The sequence below is a fragment of the Pieris brassicae genome, chromosome 10, assembly GCF_905147105.1.
Source record: "Pieris brassicae chromosome 10, ilPieBrab1.1, whole genome shotgun sequence".
NCBI lineage: Eukaryota > Metazoa > Arthropoda > Insecta > Lepidoptera > Pieridae > Pieris > Pieris brassicae.
In genome coordinates, this window is record NC_059674.1 from 2109429 (window position 1) to 2126628 (window position 17200).

At 33.7% G+C, this 17200-nt stretch overlaps 1 protein-coding gene across 1 annotated transcript in view; it reads left to right on the forward strand.

The window, feature by feature from the left end:
• The window catches only part of LOC123715061 (semaphorin-2A-like), a 92503-nt gene that overhangs the window by 63468 nt on the left and 11835 nt on the right, over window positions 1-17200 (forward strand). Inside the window, exons 2-10 of the mRNA XM_045669878.1 lie at window positions 3124-3211; window positions 4962-5013; window positions 5794-5964; window positions 6901-7171; window positions 7370-7600; window positions 10014-10159; window positions 10517-10632; window positions 12343-12497; window positions 14408-14588. Coding sequence (XP_045525834.1) covers window positions 3124-3211; window positions 4962-5013; window positions 5794-5964; window positions 6901-7171; window positions 7370-7600; window positions 10014-10159; window positions 10517-10632; window positions 12343-12497; window positions 14408-14588 — 1411 coding nt within the window. The remainder of the gene's footprint in view (window positions 1-3123; window positions 3212-4961; window positions 5014-5793; window positions 5965-6900; window positions 7172-7369; window positions 7601-10013; window positions 10160-10516; window positions 10633-12342; window positions 12498-14407; window positions 14589-17200) is intronic.

Below are 17200 nucleotides of genomic sequence, written 5' to 3' on the forward strand. Positions count from 1 at the left end.
ACTTGTTGCGGTGTTCATTGTCCGATGTTATCTACATAATGCGGTTTCCGCGCCAACTTCACATTACTAGATTTACATTTTAAACAAATCCGTTATAAATTGGCTAGCAAATTATTGAATTACAAACAAAGCTAATTATTTACACAAGGCCGCGTGTTTTTGCATGAATTAATATTTGTAATGAAATTGAAACTTTTTGAAAATGTATTCTGCGAATTTGAATGCGAAACGTCATCTTCGCTCGCTCTAGTTCATGCGGTATTTAATAAAATGTGAAAACGATTTCGGAAAATGTATCACAGATATTTTATATCTATCGTGGAATCTTTGAAGTGTATTTTGTGTAGAATTGTTTGGCTACAACTTTGTAAAGGATGCTCTAAGCAGATGCAATGAGTCTGTCTTCAAACACCTCTAGTATATATTCCGTGCTGCTACGTGATGACTTCCATAGTTAAAACGTGCGGTGGTTTGGTTTTATCAGTATAACTAATACTGACGAATCGAGACTGAACTCTGGAATACTCGGAAGGCGAGTCCAGCTGGTGAGGGTAGGGCTGGCAGACCTGTTAATATGTGTCTGAAACAGGGCGTGTCAAAAGCATAATCGTTTACGATGATACTTTACATACCATACTTAGGAAACATTAATGTAATGTTAAGGAGCAAAAAAAGTCATTCACTTTCACTCATTCCTGAGGTCGTAGGGTCGATTCTCTGCTGTACCCCAATGGATTACCTTTCTATATGCGCATTTAACATTCGCTCGAACGGTGAAGGAAAATATCAATATGGAAAACAATATGGAGTCACTCTGAAGAGTTGTTAGATAATCTATGTATGAATAAATACGAAATATCATTTGAGATGAACGGATTCGTTTCCATGAAACATTGGAATCTACTTTTGTTCTGTTTATATACGTATAATTGTTTCATTAGAATGTATTCCTTTATAAAGCCGTTGGTGGTAATAGTATTTTCCAGCAAATGAACTAGACAACTAACGTTTTGACGTTTGCCAAGATTATTTTAGTTTCGCTTGAAAGTTCTAAATATTTAAGGCATTATTGGACAAAGCTTTCTAACCTAATAAATTCGTATTATATTCGTATTGTAGTTCATGTGAACTATTTATTTTTCATGTATCCTTTTTTACTATTATCGTGATCGCTGTTTACATATGTTTTAACTGCTTTGTTTTGTTCCATGTGTTATGTATTCTTGCTTACAATAGCCTGGACGAAATCGCTCGAATTTTAATATAATTCTGTATGAAACTAACCATACTGATAATAAATAAAAGTAATATAAAGGGTTGTGGTTCGTTTTAACCCGATTAAAACAGAATAAACACTACTTATCAAGAGCTTAATATATTTGGTAGTGGGCTGAAAAATTAAAAAGAAACATTGTTAAATTTTTTTAACGAATTAAAGCTGTTTGTATTATTATAAAGTTATAATTAAGCTATAATACATTATTATTAGTATAAATTAAACATATAATTAACATTATTAGTTACCTATCTGATACCTAAGCCGCTGTTTCGCCAGTAATTTTTTGATACAATAAAATAGATAGATATATAATTACGTATGATGTGGCGAACTTTAATAAATATATATAATAATGTCCAATCGTGCTTTTATCCATAAATGTATGGGTAATCTACGTAAAACTAAAACAATTCCATAATTAATAAACTCCCGCCCAATGTTACAGTTCTGTTCGTTTTATCAAACTATAATTATTATTATTATCGGATAAACATATATAATGAGGTAACTTATAGAATAATGACTAATTTGAATTTTTGGATAGGAAGACGCGTAAATAAACTTTGAAGAACCCCTTCACAGTTAACTTTAATAAGTTTAAGTGGTCGCTAACCAGGACACGAACGGTTGCGTGTCCCGCCAATAACAACTGGTTATACCACTCCCAATTACATTCCCCTTAAATTGCATATATGCAACATGGTGGTTGAATGCAAGTATAACTGTCCAAGCTTAGCTGTAAAGACCCTTAAGGACAACAGATTAAAAAAATATTTTTAATTGAGACAATCATCTGTTAACAGGACATCAATCTAAGACAGTTTTTCAATAACATATTGTTTATTAAACCCTAAAAATCACAATTAAGTATTAATTTTTTTTAACCTAAAGTAAAGTTAAATATAATAAAAAGAAAATTAAAATCAGTTTAAAAAGTTTGGTCCCTGAGGCAGTGTACCTTTAACGCTGCCGGTATTACCTTGCTGTATTGCGATACTTTTCGTTGAGCGAGAAAAGCACCAGCTCTGGGGTCACCATCACTATCTATCAGGTTTTCAATTCTTCAGAGATGTAATTCTCAATGAGTTATAGATTAGAATATATATAATAATTGTTTTTTTTTAAGTTATTTTAGAATTTTAGAATAAGCGATAAAATTTAGAATTATCGAATATTTTTGTACCAATAGTGTGATTCTTGAGAAAGGTTTTAGTGTGTAATCATGGTTTTATATGCATTAACCAAACTGAGTAGTTTTGGCCTAGTGGTTTCAGGGATCAACTCATCATCCCTGAGGTCGTAGGATCGAACTCCAGCTCAACATCCCTTGCTCGTACGGAAACATCGTTAGGAATGCCTATTGTTGATAGAGGACAAATCTTTGTTTTTTATTATTATTAACTAACTATTAATTACTTCAATATGTCACGTGGAACATAGTGTAATGGTTGCAGTTCCTTACAATCATTTTGTAAAACAAAAGTTGGCGATTAATCAGAGTGGCGGAGAGTTTATTGCCAGTTCTTCTTTTCCGTTCTACGCTCTTGATTTCAGAACTGGCAGAAAATGTAAAATTAGAGGCATTTAGCATTTAATATGTAATTATTATTGACGTTCATAAGTGTACAATGTGTTATCTAAATGAATAAATGATTTTGAATTTGAAACCGGCATGCCTTAGGCTTGAAAGGCGACTGTCAAGCAAGTACAGGAAGCTATGCAGCAGGCACCTATTAGAAAAAGACACAAAACAGATACAAACATCTGAGACCCAGACCTAAAAGTTTGTAGCGCCCGTAGCTGTTTGAATTGGCTGAAATATAATCATTTTTTTTTCTTTTCAGATCACATCAGAGAGTTTGCGTGCGGGACGTTGTTCTATCGTTCCTTATACATTAATGAAGAAAGGAACACACTTTATGTTGGTGCTATGTAAGTATTTATGAGTCGCGTCTATCGCTTATGATGTCAGCCATTTTGAGTATATTTATTTAATTAACTCTAAAACAAATGATATGTTCTTCATTCTTTTCAAGCGTTCTTTTTTCTTCATTCTTTATTCAGAAGAAATAAGAAAGTATAAAATGTGAACTTTTTCAAAATAAAACACAAAGGTTGTTTAGACTCAGTAAAGGCTGATCTCCGCTTAAAGAACATTAAATATAAAATTAGTTTCAGAATGGTTATTGTGTAAAATATAATTATTTCCAACGATAGCGTAACAGTCTAACACGAACGAACTTCCAGTTATTATCGAAACAAATTCGATGTGCTTACGTCGCACTGATGTTACGAACTTGGAATTAGGTGATATTAAATTCGATAAAGCCCTCGTTAAACGTAAATTAATTAATAAAGCTTTTTATAAATTTGACGAATATTTAAATGATCCTAATCCTTGGCATTGATTTGCTACAGTTCAAACAATTTGTATGACTCAAAACTTAGCGATTAATAAGAGTGGCGGAGAGTTTCTTGCCAGTTCTTCTTGCCCGCTCTACGCCCTTGACTTGCGAACTGGTTGTAAATGTAAATTTACTATTAATTTTACTTCTATTCTGACGTTCATAAGTGTGCTTATTTACCTATATGAATAAAGTTATTTTGAGTTTGATATGAAATAGTTTGAAGTTGTAGGGTAAGCCTGCAGTTCGAAATAGATAGCTTTCATATTGCAATCGTTATAATTTCATATCAAGGACTCGTGGGAAATTAATGTCTTAAACGAATCTTTGAATTAGCTTCGTTTCCCGATAATATAACTTTTTAATACAAGTTAAAGTACATATTTTGATAATGATGAAAAAATAACACTAAAATTCGCCTATCATCAAATAAATTGTAGATGACCGATATTTTACGAAGGCATTTTCACAAAACACTTTAAAATTACGTTTTTAATGTATGGTATTATTGTAATTGGGCCTGGGTATCCGGAAGCTATATCCAGGATGCTCCCTTCCCTCGGTGAAATATTATGCGTTGGTTCGGCTGTCGCGTGTCAGTATAATAAAAAAAGGAATCCAATAATCGATAAGACTAAAACTAGCACTTACCATCAACGATGACGTATGTCACTCCAAACATTGGATCCTTCAATGAATGATGAATCAAAAAGAAGTAAATGCTATACGGTATATATTTAGTGCGCACGCGACAGCAGTTAAAATTTAACTCCCTTGCGCCATTACACCGGGACACCTACCATCTTCGGTTCGTGTGTCAAAGTCAAATCGACAATTGTCATCCTTCTTTGATTGACATTGATTTAGCGCGAACAGTAATCGTAAAATATTAGATCTTCAATCGACTGCAAACTGACAGCGGCATTTATTTGTCATTTGCAGATCTTGATTTTATCTGTATAATGTTCTGTGCTCAGAGCTATTGACTGTTGTGATCTGTGCATTCCTGTAATTTGTTGTACCTTTTAAGTCGATGTTTAAATTTTTTCTGTTATGTTGGTTGTCAGTTTTATATACAAGTATTGTACCTTATATCTGTTTAGTAATTATTATGATTGTAAACATAAAGGTAGTCAACAACGTCCAGTTCAGATATTTATGGGTTATCCATGTGAAAAAAAAAACGAAAAGAAAACAATGATTTTATATAGTTTTGTCTCTTGAATGTTTATTTGTGTAAAGCTTTGCTATTAATTAAGTGATTTTTATTGTTTCAGGGATCGAATATTTAAGTTAAATTTAACAGATATTAGTCAATCACATTGTGAGGTAAGTTTAACAAATTTTGATTTGAGTTAGGTGTTTCGTTGTGTGCTCTTTAATTAACAAACTGTGGCGCTTTAAACCTAAATCTGGGCGTCACAAATCTGTGTCTATTTCGTGATCATTTCTTTCTAACGGGCAAGTAGACTTAGATATGTTCTTCACCGTGAGATCGGGTGTCATAGACGCAATTAAAAAGTATGTTATTAATAAAGTCATTAAGGCATTGGTGCATAGACATAATTCGATCGTACGACCACGTTTTAGAGTCGCTCAAGCCACCTAGCCAATGTTCTGGATATAAATACAGTGTTATTTATAAACAATTATTAATTTAATCAATAAATTAATAACTATTTATTTATTTCTCGCTTTCTCTCAAAGTGGCCAAGACTCCTTTAAGCCCTAAATTATCATGATGAGCTTGATCCCACCCGTAGGGTACCATTACCAAAGATCTCTTACAGCAGTTATTCTGTTGTTAATTATTTATTCACTGTTAATGTGTTTAGTAATCCGTAGGGTTTTTAGGATAGTTCTCTCTATTCTAACTAAGAATAGTTCTCTCCCTCTACATATTTAGATATCTAGTGTAGCTTGCTAATACATTAACTACATTATATCAATTTTAAAGTATCAAAAGGTTGCAGTCCAAGTTGAATAACAAATTGTTAGAATGTTTTGTCACTCTGATTTGACTATAAAGTGACAACGACATCTAATAGCTATAGTGGATTGAATTGAATAAGACAAGATATAGTAATGTAACGATTTGAATTATTTCAGAGAGACGCTCTATTATTAGAGGCAAGTAATGTAGCTCGTTGTGTAAGCAAAGGAAAATCAGAGCCATTTGAATGTAGAAACCACATTCGAGTATTGCAGCCTCTTGGTGATGGAGAAAGGTTGTACGTGTGCGGTACAAACGCTCATAGCCCCAAAGATTGGGTGGTCTATGTAAGTATCGAGTTCGAAATTTAAAATTCGTTGGCCGTTAGACAAGACACTTACGTAATATTTAACTAAAATCAAACAATCTTACGTTACTATCATTAGCATAATGCCCGCCATTCCAAAAAATTAGTTATGTAAAATTTCGTATTTCGAAAAATTAGTTATGTAAAATTTCGAATTTCGTAAAATTAGTTATGTAAATTTTCGAATTTCGAAAAATTAGTTATGTAAATTTTCGAATTTCGAAAAATACGCGTAGGACAGATATTGTATTTCCAATAGAAACGCCATCAAAGGAGTCGTTAATCTATGGCTATACAGATTAGTGAAGTGACAGTGACAGGCACTGATTGGATTGTTTTTAAATATTTTAATACATTATTCGATTTGGAGAATTACGTGCAATGTTTCTTTATTTGTACTGTATACTTAATAATATCAAAATATTTTATTCAGAACTTGAAAGTCAAAGATAATTCTACAAAGAAATTAAAACTACAAAATTGCTATGCGGGCTCTGCGGCGTGCGTAATATGATTTTTTTTATCACTAATGTAATACTTCAAAAAACGAAGCGTTATCATTAAGACGATAGGATTGTGACGTCATTTAGTCTTCGGTCTTACACTTATTTCAACAACAGAAAACTACAGCTAACCTTTTAGGTCTTGGCCTCAGATGTCTGTTTCGTGATAATATTTTTTTATTAAACAATAAGGTGATCATCAGTTTACACACAGTTTTCTTCACTGTACGCGTAATAGTTGCGGACATAAGTCCATGACCAGCCGTAATTCGATTCACGATCTTAGGGTTGATATACGTTCGTTGAAACCACTCTACAGATATAATACAGCCGTGTTATAAAAAACGAAAGTCTATTAGTTCGTGTGCCAAATTGCATTCGGTTACGTCAATATGAGATTATGTTCTGCACAGTTAAATCTAACGCACCTGCCACGGCACGAATATGTGCCAGGAGTTGGACTTGGCGTGGCCAAGTGCCCCTATGACCCGGCGGACAACAGCACCGCAGTGTGGGTCAATCGGGGCAACCCTGGTGGCCTGCCAGCGCTGTACGCCGGAACGAATGCCGAATTCACTAAGGCTGATCCGGTCATATTCCGGAACGACCTATTCGATTTACGAACGGGTCAAAAGAGGTTCAATTTTAAACGGACGTTGAAGTACGACTCGAAATGGTTGGACAGTAAGTATGTTACATTTTAGAGTTTCAACCCGAATCTCAGAGTCCGAATTGTGTTTTTTTGTTGTTGTGTGGTTGATATCTAGGCGAATGCTTGGGTTAGAGCAGCTAATAAAGCTTCACAGTAATTACTTACGCTTTGTAGTACACGTTAGGACATTTAGAACACGATTGCCTATCTAAATTTCCAATTTATTTCAGAAACCAATTTTGTGGGATCGTTCGATGTTGGGGAGTACGTTTTGTTCTTTTTTCGGGAAACCGCCGTGGAGTTCATGAACTGCGGCAAAGCTGTTTACTCTCGAGTGGCGAGAGTGTGCAAACAAGACACTGGTGGCAAGCATATACTGAGCCAGAATTGGGCCACTTATTTAAAAGCCAGACTGAATTGCAGCATACCTGGAGAGTTTCCCTTCTACTTTGATGAGATACGTAAGTTTGAACTACAAAAATATAACTTTTAAAGTTCGCTAAAGTGAGTTTACAGCTTTGCTCGAACGCTACATTGTTTTAAATTGAATTTTCTTATTGCTATAAAAGCAACTCGCTTACTATGTATCAGTGCTAAAGGATTTGTTACGCGACTGTACTGTTAATACGTACAGTACGTATTTATTATTTTAAAAATAAACGTATTTAATTGTCGTGAATATCGCCGTACTTTCAGCAACTTTAGGAGACCTTTCTCCGAGTTTTAGAAACCTGGCTGTGTGTTATTCGTTATTATTATTATTTTCCTTATTCCTACATGATTATGTATTTACAGTATTTATGTATTTTATTTATTTATATTATATTCGCGGATGCTTTCCATCCGACTTCGTCAATACAAAGAGTCCCCTCGTGAATTGTGGGATATTGCGGGCTACACGATTGTGAGGAGGTTGTATGGAGTAGCGCTGCCCCTTCTTAAGTTCTCATTTCATTTTCACACGTATATCCTTTCTATAACATACTTCCATAAGTATAGTCAGAGCAAACATAAAATAAATCGTATTTCGTGATAAGTAAGCTTTTATTTGTGGAAAAAGGAAGCTCGGCCTTCCCCTACGGGAAAAAGGGGGAAAAAAGGTTCGAAAATCAAGAAGTTAATAGTTGATTTTTACACAGTTCTGGATAAAGGTCTTCTTAAATGATTTTTTCTTTTTTTCCTAGTGGCGGCGATTTGAAACATATCCTTACTTTTTATTTTCTTAGCGCGTCAGCTTCACTTAAGACCTTAACGCCATAAAAAATCAAAACATAAATATTATTTAACTTACTTTTTTTATTCAAACTTCGTTACATTACAAAATAACATAATACATAACAATTATAAGCCATGCAACGGGCCGCCCTAATCGCTAACTAGCGATCTCTTCCAGGCAATCCCAATAGTGGAAAAACTAAAAAAGAAATAGGAAGAAGTGCATAACCAAACCTTATTAAAACACATATACACTTAATCTAAAGTAATAAAAAAAATATTAATATATAATATACTAAAAAGCTCACCTAACGGATTCATGAATGGCGATGCAATACAAAAGTAAATACAATAATTACACAAGACACGATTGATCAGGATAGTATATGGTTAAGAAATATTTATGCAGAATAGTTTTAAAAGATGTTAGGGAGGTAGCCAATCGTATGGAGTAGGGCAGCCTACTCCACAACTTAATGGCGGTACTACTGGCGATACTAAATGAATTGACTAAGAAGGATGAGGTGTGGGACGGAATTTCCAATAAACATCTATTGGAGCAGCGTAACATATAGTTATAAGGACCTAATAATTTGAAATGATTTTAACATAGAGAGACTATTGGCATTGAAGCTCCCAGAGCTGATTGCGGAATTTAACTTAAACTGTTATTGTATGTTCGAACAGCCTGTGTATTCGAAAATTATGCCAAACGGGCTTTTTGGATATTGATTTCGGAAGTTATATTTATTATAAAAATAAAGTTATTAGTTGTGTAATACACAAAAAAACTTTTAAAAGATTGGCGGAGAGTTTATTGCCAGTTCTTTTCTTCCGTTCTACGCCCTTGATTTGAGAATTGGCAGTAAATTTAAAAATTAGTAGCATTTAATTTATATTTATTTTTTTGACGTTCATAAGTGTACATTGTGTTACCTATATGAAGAAATGATTTTTGACCTTGACTTTGAGCATAAAGCATGGGAGAGTTCTTAGACCATAAGTTTTGACGACAATTATAAATATTTTTTTATTACGTGATTATTAATATGACATTTGCATGCCTAATTTTATGTCGCTAATTGTGCCGTTTTTTGATTAATCTGAATGAATTGTTGAATGAATTCTTTGCAAAATAACGATTAATTATTATTATGTATGTGACATTGTTGGAATTGATTGAGAAAGATATTCAGATTTCCCAGGGCTAAGTTTTGTAATTATATATGTATGTGTACACGTGTTCATAAATATCTCAAAACTATTTTAATTGACATAATTTTCCAACTTCCAACTTTCATAAAATCGATTTACGTCCGCTTTCTATATTCAATCTCAATTCAATTTAGTAATTTTAATAACTAAAATTTGTAATATTTTTTGTATAATTTATGTTCACCGTAATTGTCATGTATTTTCGAATAAATTGTAACATACTGTAGAAAATTTATTATATTATATTGTGTACTTTAATAAATAAGTATCTTTTTAGCTATGCCAGTTTCTATCAACTCACTCTCATTGCCAGAGACCTTTTAAAATTCAATTGTCATGTGAACGGTTTAAAAGTTTCAAATTAAACTGTATTTTATTCTACATATACATATGTTACACCAATTACTTCCTTAAAAATATGCTTATTCCAATAATACATTCTAGAAAGCGTATATCAGATGCCGGGTGATAGCAGTAAATTCTATGCGGCCTTCACAACCGGTGCAAGCGATGGTCTGGTTGGATCAGCCATCTGCACATTTACGATGGAAGACATACAGGAAGCCTTCGCTGGAAGGTTCAAAGAACAGGTAATACTAAAACGTTGAGTGTGACTTGCAGTATTTAAGGCAATATTTTTTTACCGCTGCCCACGAGCCATAGGGCTCACGAGAGTGTTGCCGACCTATTAAGTATTAGTACGCTCTTTTCCTGGATGCGCTACAGTCATATTAGCTCGGAAATACCTCGACCGTATTTGTAAAGGTTATAATTAATTCACTAAACAGTGTCTCCAATATCACATTTACATTATTACTATTACAACTGCCTCAAACATTGCATGCTCGCTCTTTGCTCGCAACGGCACTAACAGAGTCATGGGCAGCACGCCCTTTTACACAGGGCTAAGTGTAATTGAAACTAAATACGTCGTAATTTCTTCACAGGCCACATCAAGCTCGGCGTGGTTGCCTGTGCTCCGCGCCCGTGTGCCGGAACCACGTCCAGGCACGTGTGTCAACAATACAGAGGCGTTGCCCGATAGCGTGCTCAATTTTATCAGGTATCTCCCTCGTTACTGCCTTATCTGTGGAATGTATTAATATTTAGGGATTTCGGATTTCTTATGAGATTGTCGACGTCAAACTAATGTCGAAATTAACTATTTAAAATGACAAAGTTTTTTTTTAATTAATTAACTAAAGCCGCTATATCGTAAGACTATATTTATTATTAATAATTAAGTAATTTTATGACATTTCGATCGTGATTTCATTAGAATAAATATTTTTAACAAATATAATTAAGTTTCAACGGAATCTAATTATATATCGATAATTATTTAGCGTAAACAATTTTTGTACCTTACCTGCCTACTTCTCTGCTCTGCAACACGAAATGTTTTGGCATACGAAAGAGAATTCTCACGCTCCCTGTCGCGTTCCAAATACCTGACCGTTCACCTGGAATCACTTATTACAAGGCTCCCGTTGCACCCAGCAACTTTAAGTTAACATAAATTAATTACAAGGAGGGCAACAACTGCGAGAAGAGGAAGAAAATGTATTAAATTAGTTAAGGCACACAAGAAGCGCAAAAATATATAATACACATAGTAATTGAGACAAAACTAAACAGAAAAAAAAAACATTTTAAACTAAAAAAAGGATACATGGAAAATAAAAAGTAAAAAGTGCGCATCACGATAATTTAAGATCAGTCTCACGTCACGTTTTTTGCTATGTATTTTATCAAAGATTAGAGAATTTATAAAAATGAAACCGACTTCAAAATGGTCTAAAAGAAGCATTTCAAATGAGATTTATCTACAAGGGTTATTAAGATCTTATAAGCCTTATAATTATCTGTTAAATTGTCTATTACAATTCTTCAAAGTACTAAAGAGATTTAAGATATTTAATTTCAAAGCGAAAACAAATATCTGTAATCTTAACGTAATCTATATGACACGAGATTTTGCGCGTGTGTTCCCGTAATTGGGTCACCACGAATCACACGCCCCACTTTAATTGACAGCAACTGAATTAGTTCGATTTATTGCTTTTCTAATGAATTAATCTTATTGAGACGCCCTTAGGTATATGAAATCATTAATTCGCCTATATTTAGAATGCTTAGTGTTGGCCTAGACTTCACCGACCGACTATCACGTGACTATCTATGTGCGCATTTCATTCGCTTGAATGGTGAAGGAAAAGAAAAAAACGAAGGCGCGTTTCAGCCACAGGAGGCTGATAACTTGCCTATTAGATTGACAAATGAGCGTGAAGTCTATTCCCAGACCTAAAAAGGTTGTAGCGCTACTGATTTGTTGTAGTTAAACTTCTTTATCGGCGTTGGAAAAAAAATACCGTCACATTTTGCGGTTACGCGTCATATGTTTCCGTTACGCGCCATCTCTTTCTTGTCCCTACCACGGTTAATTCGAAGAGATTTGAAGCCATTAATAACATTAAAATTAATGAAATTCTGTAATAATCTTAGTAGTGATAAGGTAAAATGAAATAATTGTACTATTTGTCATTTTGTTTGGTTCATTTTGTCATTTGTATACACAATAGTTGCGCCCGCGCCGTTTCGTATTTCGGAAATCCTTCGACCTCGCGACATCTATAACGATTATCATGAATAATCAATCAATTAAAAACCATAAAGTATCCTTAGAGATAACACTATTGTTGAAAACTGTATAAAAATCTAAACTGTAGATATTTTTATAATGTCGATGTAATAATGAATATTTTGTTACCAGGTCTCACCCACTAATGGACTCTGCTGTGAGACATGAGGGTGATGCTCCAGCTTTCTACAAGCGAGATCTCGTCCTGACTACACTGGTGGTAGATCGGCAGACAGTTGACATGCTGGCCCAGGATATCACTTACACTGTGTTCTATGCGGGGACTAGTAAGTAGCTAAACTTTGGGACATGACGAGCGCTATTACCTGACTGAACTGTGGTGTATGGTTTACAGTTTCATTCACATAACTACGGTATCAACCATGTTATACAATCTCGATTTGTCGATGTTTGCTTGTCAATATTTTTTTAAAAGTCGAAATGACCGCCCAGTTTGGGCGTATGTTTTTCAAAAGTTGTGAAATGCGAAAAGAAGTGACCGCGAGCAAGTTACTTCCGGTTGTCAATAAAAGTAATTAATTCGATGTCAGCGTCACGAATCATCCGATATTATGGATTAGCTCTCATAATGTATTGGCGGTGGTTTAAAGATAACTAAACTACGTATTTGTTTACTGCCTTATCTGACTTGGGGCCTAAGGAATCTAAGGGTAAAATGAATTTAGACAAACGGGTACTATAAGATTTTAAGACGTACTTTGCATAGAATAATGTTTCTGGTATTGTTGGATAAAACTTTTAGTTGTTATATTTTTTGCTAAAATAATGCATACATAGTATTCTTACAAATTCTGTAAGAATCAGTAGTTGTACAGTGTTTATAATGAACGACATTAGTCATTTTCTGAGAGTTCTGTTTCTTTAATATGTTACTAATAATTGTACTTATTTATACTGTAATTTTATTTTTATTATTTATGATCTGTACATAAACACACAACAGATTGAGTGAACATTTGTAAACCTGAAGTCGAATTACACCTGTACACAGCATTTCAGTGGCATCTTCAGTCCTAGTTTACTAAATATTAACTTGTAATACCTTATACATTACAGTGTAAAATCACAGTACATTACAGTGTACATATACAGTGTAAAATCTTTATAACGTCATTCGTTATAACGGATAATTCTCTATAATCTAAAAATGAGTTACATTTGTTTAGTTTAACAAAACCCATACAATTATTCACTGCAACAGCAATTCTCTAGTATCAACAACATACTTAAGTGTAATTGTTTTTATAATCAGCTTACAAAAGAACCTTTTGAGGTGCCGAAATGTCTTAGAATGACACCTGAGGTCATAAAGAGCCGTCTCGCCTTTGTTATTGTTAATTGTATTAACTCGTATGCCATTATTCTTAGTCTACATTGCTTGTAGGAAATTTTGATCTCAGTTACTAAACGCACCATCTTCATTTATCGTGTATTCTCAGAACAAACATTGAAACTGTCAAGATGACCAGTAAAAGAAAAGCGTTATGTGTAAACGAAAAAGCTCCGTGTAATTCGTTATAAAGAGTTTATACTGTATTCAATTTAATGACAAAAAAAAATAAAAGTCTGATTATTATATTTTCTAAAAAATCCTACGATAAGATAATAGAGAGTACAATAACTTCTTATTTGGTTGACTTTAAACGTATATTGTTTAAAGAATTGAATGAACGGGATTCGATAACGTTAATTCACTCTCAGATCCTAAATTAAATTTTAATTTGTGCAATTTTATTTTGAACCATTTAGCGATGTGAACCCGGAATTTACCGGGGAAAATAAAATCTGAAAATCCGGTACGCATTGTATGTACCACATTTTTTTTAAATAACCATATTTTTTTTAAATAATCATATTTTTTTTAAATTACTGTAAAGTGACCACCGCCCATGTTTACCATTTATATACATATATTGCGTTGCTAGTGTATATAACTCCACTATAATCGCCGAAGTCAAAGAGTTAAAAAGTGTTTGAAGATTTTTATATTTTATTTAAATTTCAGATCCTTGTTTAAATTGTTGTAAAAGATGCGTGATATTTAAGGTGTTTTTCTTAATAGTTGTGATGATAAATGCCGCTCCGCCCCTCTTTCTCTTTAGGCTAGCTAGAGAAAAGAGAAAATAGAGAACCTCTATGTTGGTAAACTCTGTATTCATACAAGATTATTGTTAAGGTGCTGGTGAAGTGTATAAGATCGTTCAGTGGGCTGGAGGCGGATCCCGCGTGGTAGATATATGGCAAGCGGCGGGCGATGAACCCGTCCGTGCGCTTGCGCTGTCGAGGCTCACCCATGCCCTCTACTTGGCTACAGACAACAGATTACGTCAGCTACCTTTACATGCGTGCGCGCATCGGTATGTATACTTGCTTAGTAAGTTTAATAGCCGTTTATGGGCCTTGGCCCATTTATGAACCATTAACACTGTGGTATATGTATGAATATAATTTTTTGGGTCTAAGACTTGTCAGTATTGCCAAGATTTAATTGCGTATATAAAAAGAAATCTTTCAGAGTCAAGGTTTGAAGGTGCCGCCTTACTGTTGACGACTACACACTAGTCTATATCCACACTATAGATAGCAATTTCGCCATTTCATAAAAAAAAACTACAAGGTGAATTGTCATTAAGAAGTCCGGCGCTGTTAGCGTATTGAAAAATGTTCCTACGTAATCTTTAATAACCTACCCAAAAAGTTAGTTTGTATTTATATTATGTAGTTAATTCAATTAATGTAGTTAATAAATCAATAGTAGTAACATTCATGTATGTAGTATAAAATTGCCAGAATATTATTTGAATATATTGACATTTTTGTCCTCCTCTATAAATTAAAAAAAAATCACCAAGGAAAGCCCCTAAATAAAGTTACCCCTAAAAGATCCCCTGGACATCTAATTAATTTAAATTATTTGTTTGTGGAGAGATTTCTTTAGAAGCCTATATATTATTTACTTAGGAAACAACATAGATACATAACAAAAATAAAATATAAAGGAAAATACAGGAGACGCATTCAAGTAAAACTAAACATACAAGCATAAATGTTGATGGATGTATTTATTTAGTTGTTACATATTAGAACTTAAGATGGCAATTCTGTCGCATAACGTCTTGTGATCTCAGATTTTTTAATTAATAATATTATCATTAGCATGTATACAGTGTGAATATAGATATACAAATACATGGAGTGATAATATACTGGTACATGATCATCTCTTGGGGTGTTTTCCTTAGTTATAATTAATTTACAAAGAAGTTTCACTTCTGACCTGTGTATGTGTACTAGGGAATGCAATCCCGACTCGAGATCCCGCGGGTTTAGAAATATCAATCCGGCGGGATACCGAAATTTTCGGGATCTCGTATAGTTTAAAAAATTAATTCACGTGACTGAATACGATGAAAACTGCATGTTTGTGATAGTGAGGTTAATTAAAATAAAATATTATTTGAAAGAAAACAAAAGCCTTTATCCTTTAATAATACTTACTAAACAACTAACATTTTTAGTTACATGAACATAATCAAAACAAAAGTAGGTGTAGCTCAAGGAGATTAAAAAATGATTGAAATTCGGGTGATTTTGAAAGTAACTTCTAAAAAATAGTATCTTCTAAAGTGTATCAAGAGTGCTATCTGCTAACCGGCATCTAATGCCCATTGCAATGTACCCTATGTAATGTGCAATGTCGCGTGAAGCGTCCCGAGCGGATGTGTGTAGAATCGCTGACCATTGCAGCCCAAACCCGTCAATCTCGAACGGGATCTCGTCATATTATGCTTCGGGATTGATCCCGAAAAATTACACGGGATCTTGCGAGATCGAGTGTGTACCTACTATGTACACACGCATTTTTTTTTAAATTAAAAATCTTGATTACCTAACTTCATTCCATTCAAGCAAATACAAAGATGTAACCCACTTACCATCAATAATTGTAAAATTTTAAATTTTTTAATCAATACCAAAAAAATATTTTAATTAATTAGCTACAATGACTTAATTAACACATCGTTGCATACGGAAATGTAATACAATTAAACGATAGGACAACTGGCAGCCTTATCGCTTTCGAGGCCACCTCTTCCAGGCAACTACTGTGAGAAATATGTATAATATAATATATATAATATATATACTTCTTACTTAATTTAACTTTCAGAATAAATGTATGAAAGTAATTTAAAAAACATTGTTTTCCGACAGTTGACTACCGCAGTTCTCAACTCGATCTAGACACAGATACTCAGATCGTGTGTTTATGAATCATTATGTATGTAATGAGTCATGTGGACATAGCTTTCTCTATATAGCAATGAGGTTGCGAAAGTTTATTTAGTAAATTATAGTATCTAATGTGTTCTATTTATGCAACTAACCCCGTATCACTTCGACATCCGTCGTTCCACAAGCGTTTTTACCAGTTTTTACCAGTATATGGAACCAGGTGCCCAGTGAAGTATTTCCCAACCAATTCGACTAAGTCTAGTCTTTCAAAAAAAGAGCGTGCTAATTCTTAAAAGGCTGGCAACGCACTCGCGTGCCCTCTGGCACTAGGAGGCGGTATCACTTACCGTCAGGTAATTCTCCTGCCAGTTTGCCCCCTGTATTACATACAAAAATGTACAAAAAATACTCATTTTTAATATTAAATGTGAAGTATTAAACAAATGTAATATTATATAGTATTTCCTACACTACACACACTAGGTTCTAAAAGTAATAGAATTTTTGAAATCCCTTAAATTGAGATCACTTACAACCGAAAAAGAAGGAAATACACAAGGCTAAACGCGTTTCTTGATTAAATTTAGATTAATTTCGAGTGAAAGGTTTGTTTAAAGTTGTTTAAACGGAAAACTTAACTAATAATAAGAAAGTAAATGTCAGCCTTATCAGTAACAAACGCTTCCTGACAATGATAATTAGAACAAAAAAATAATTCAATTATAACCAATAA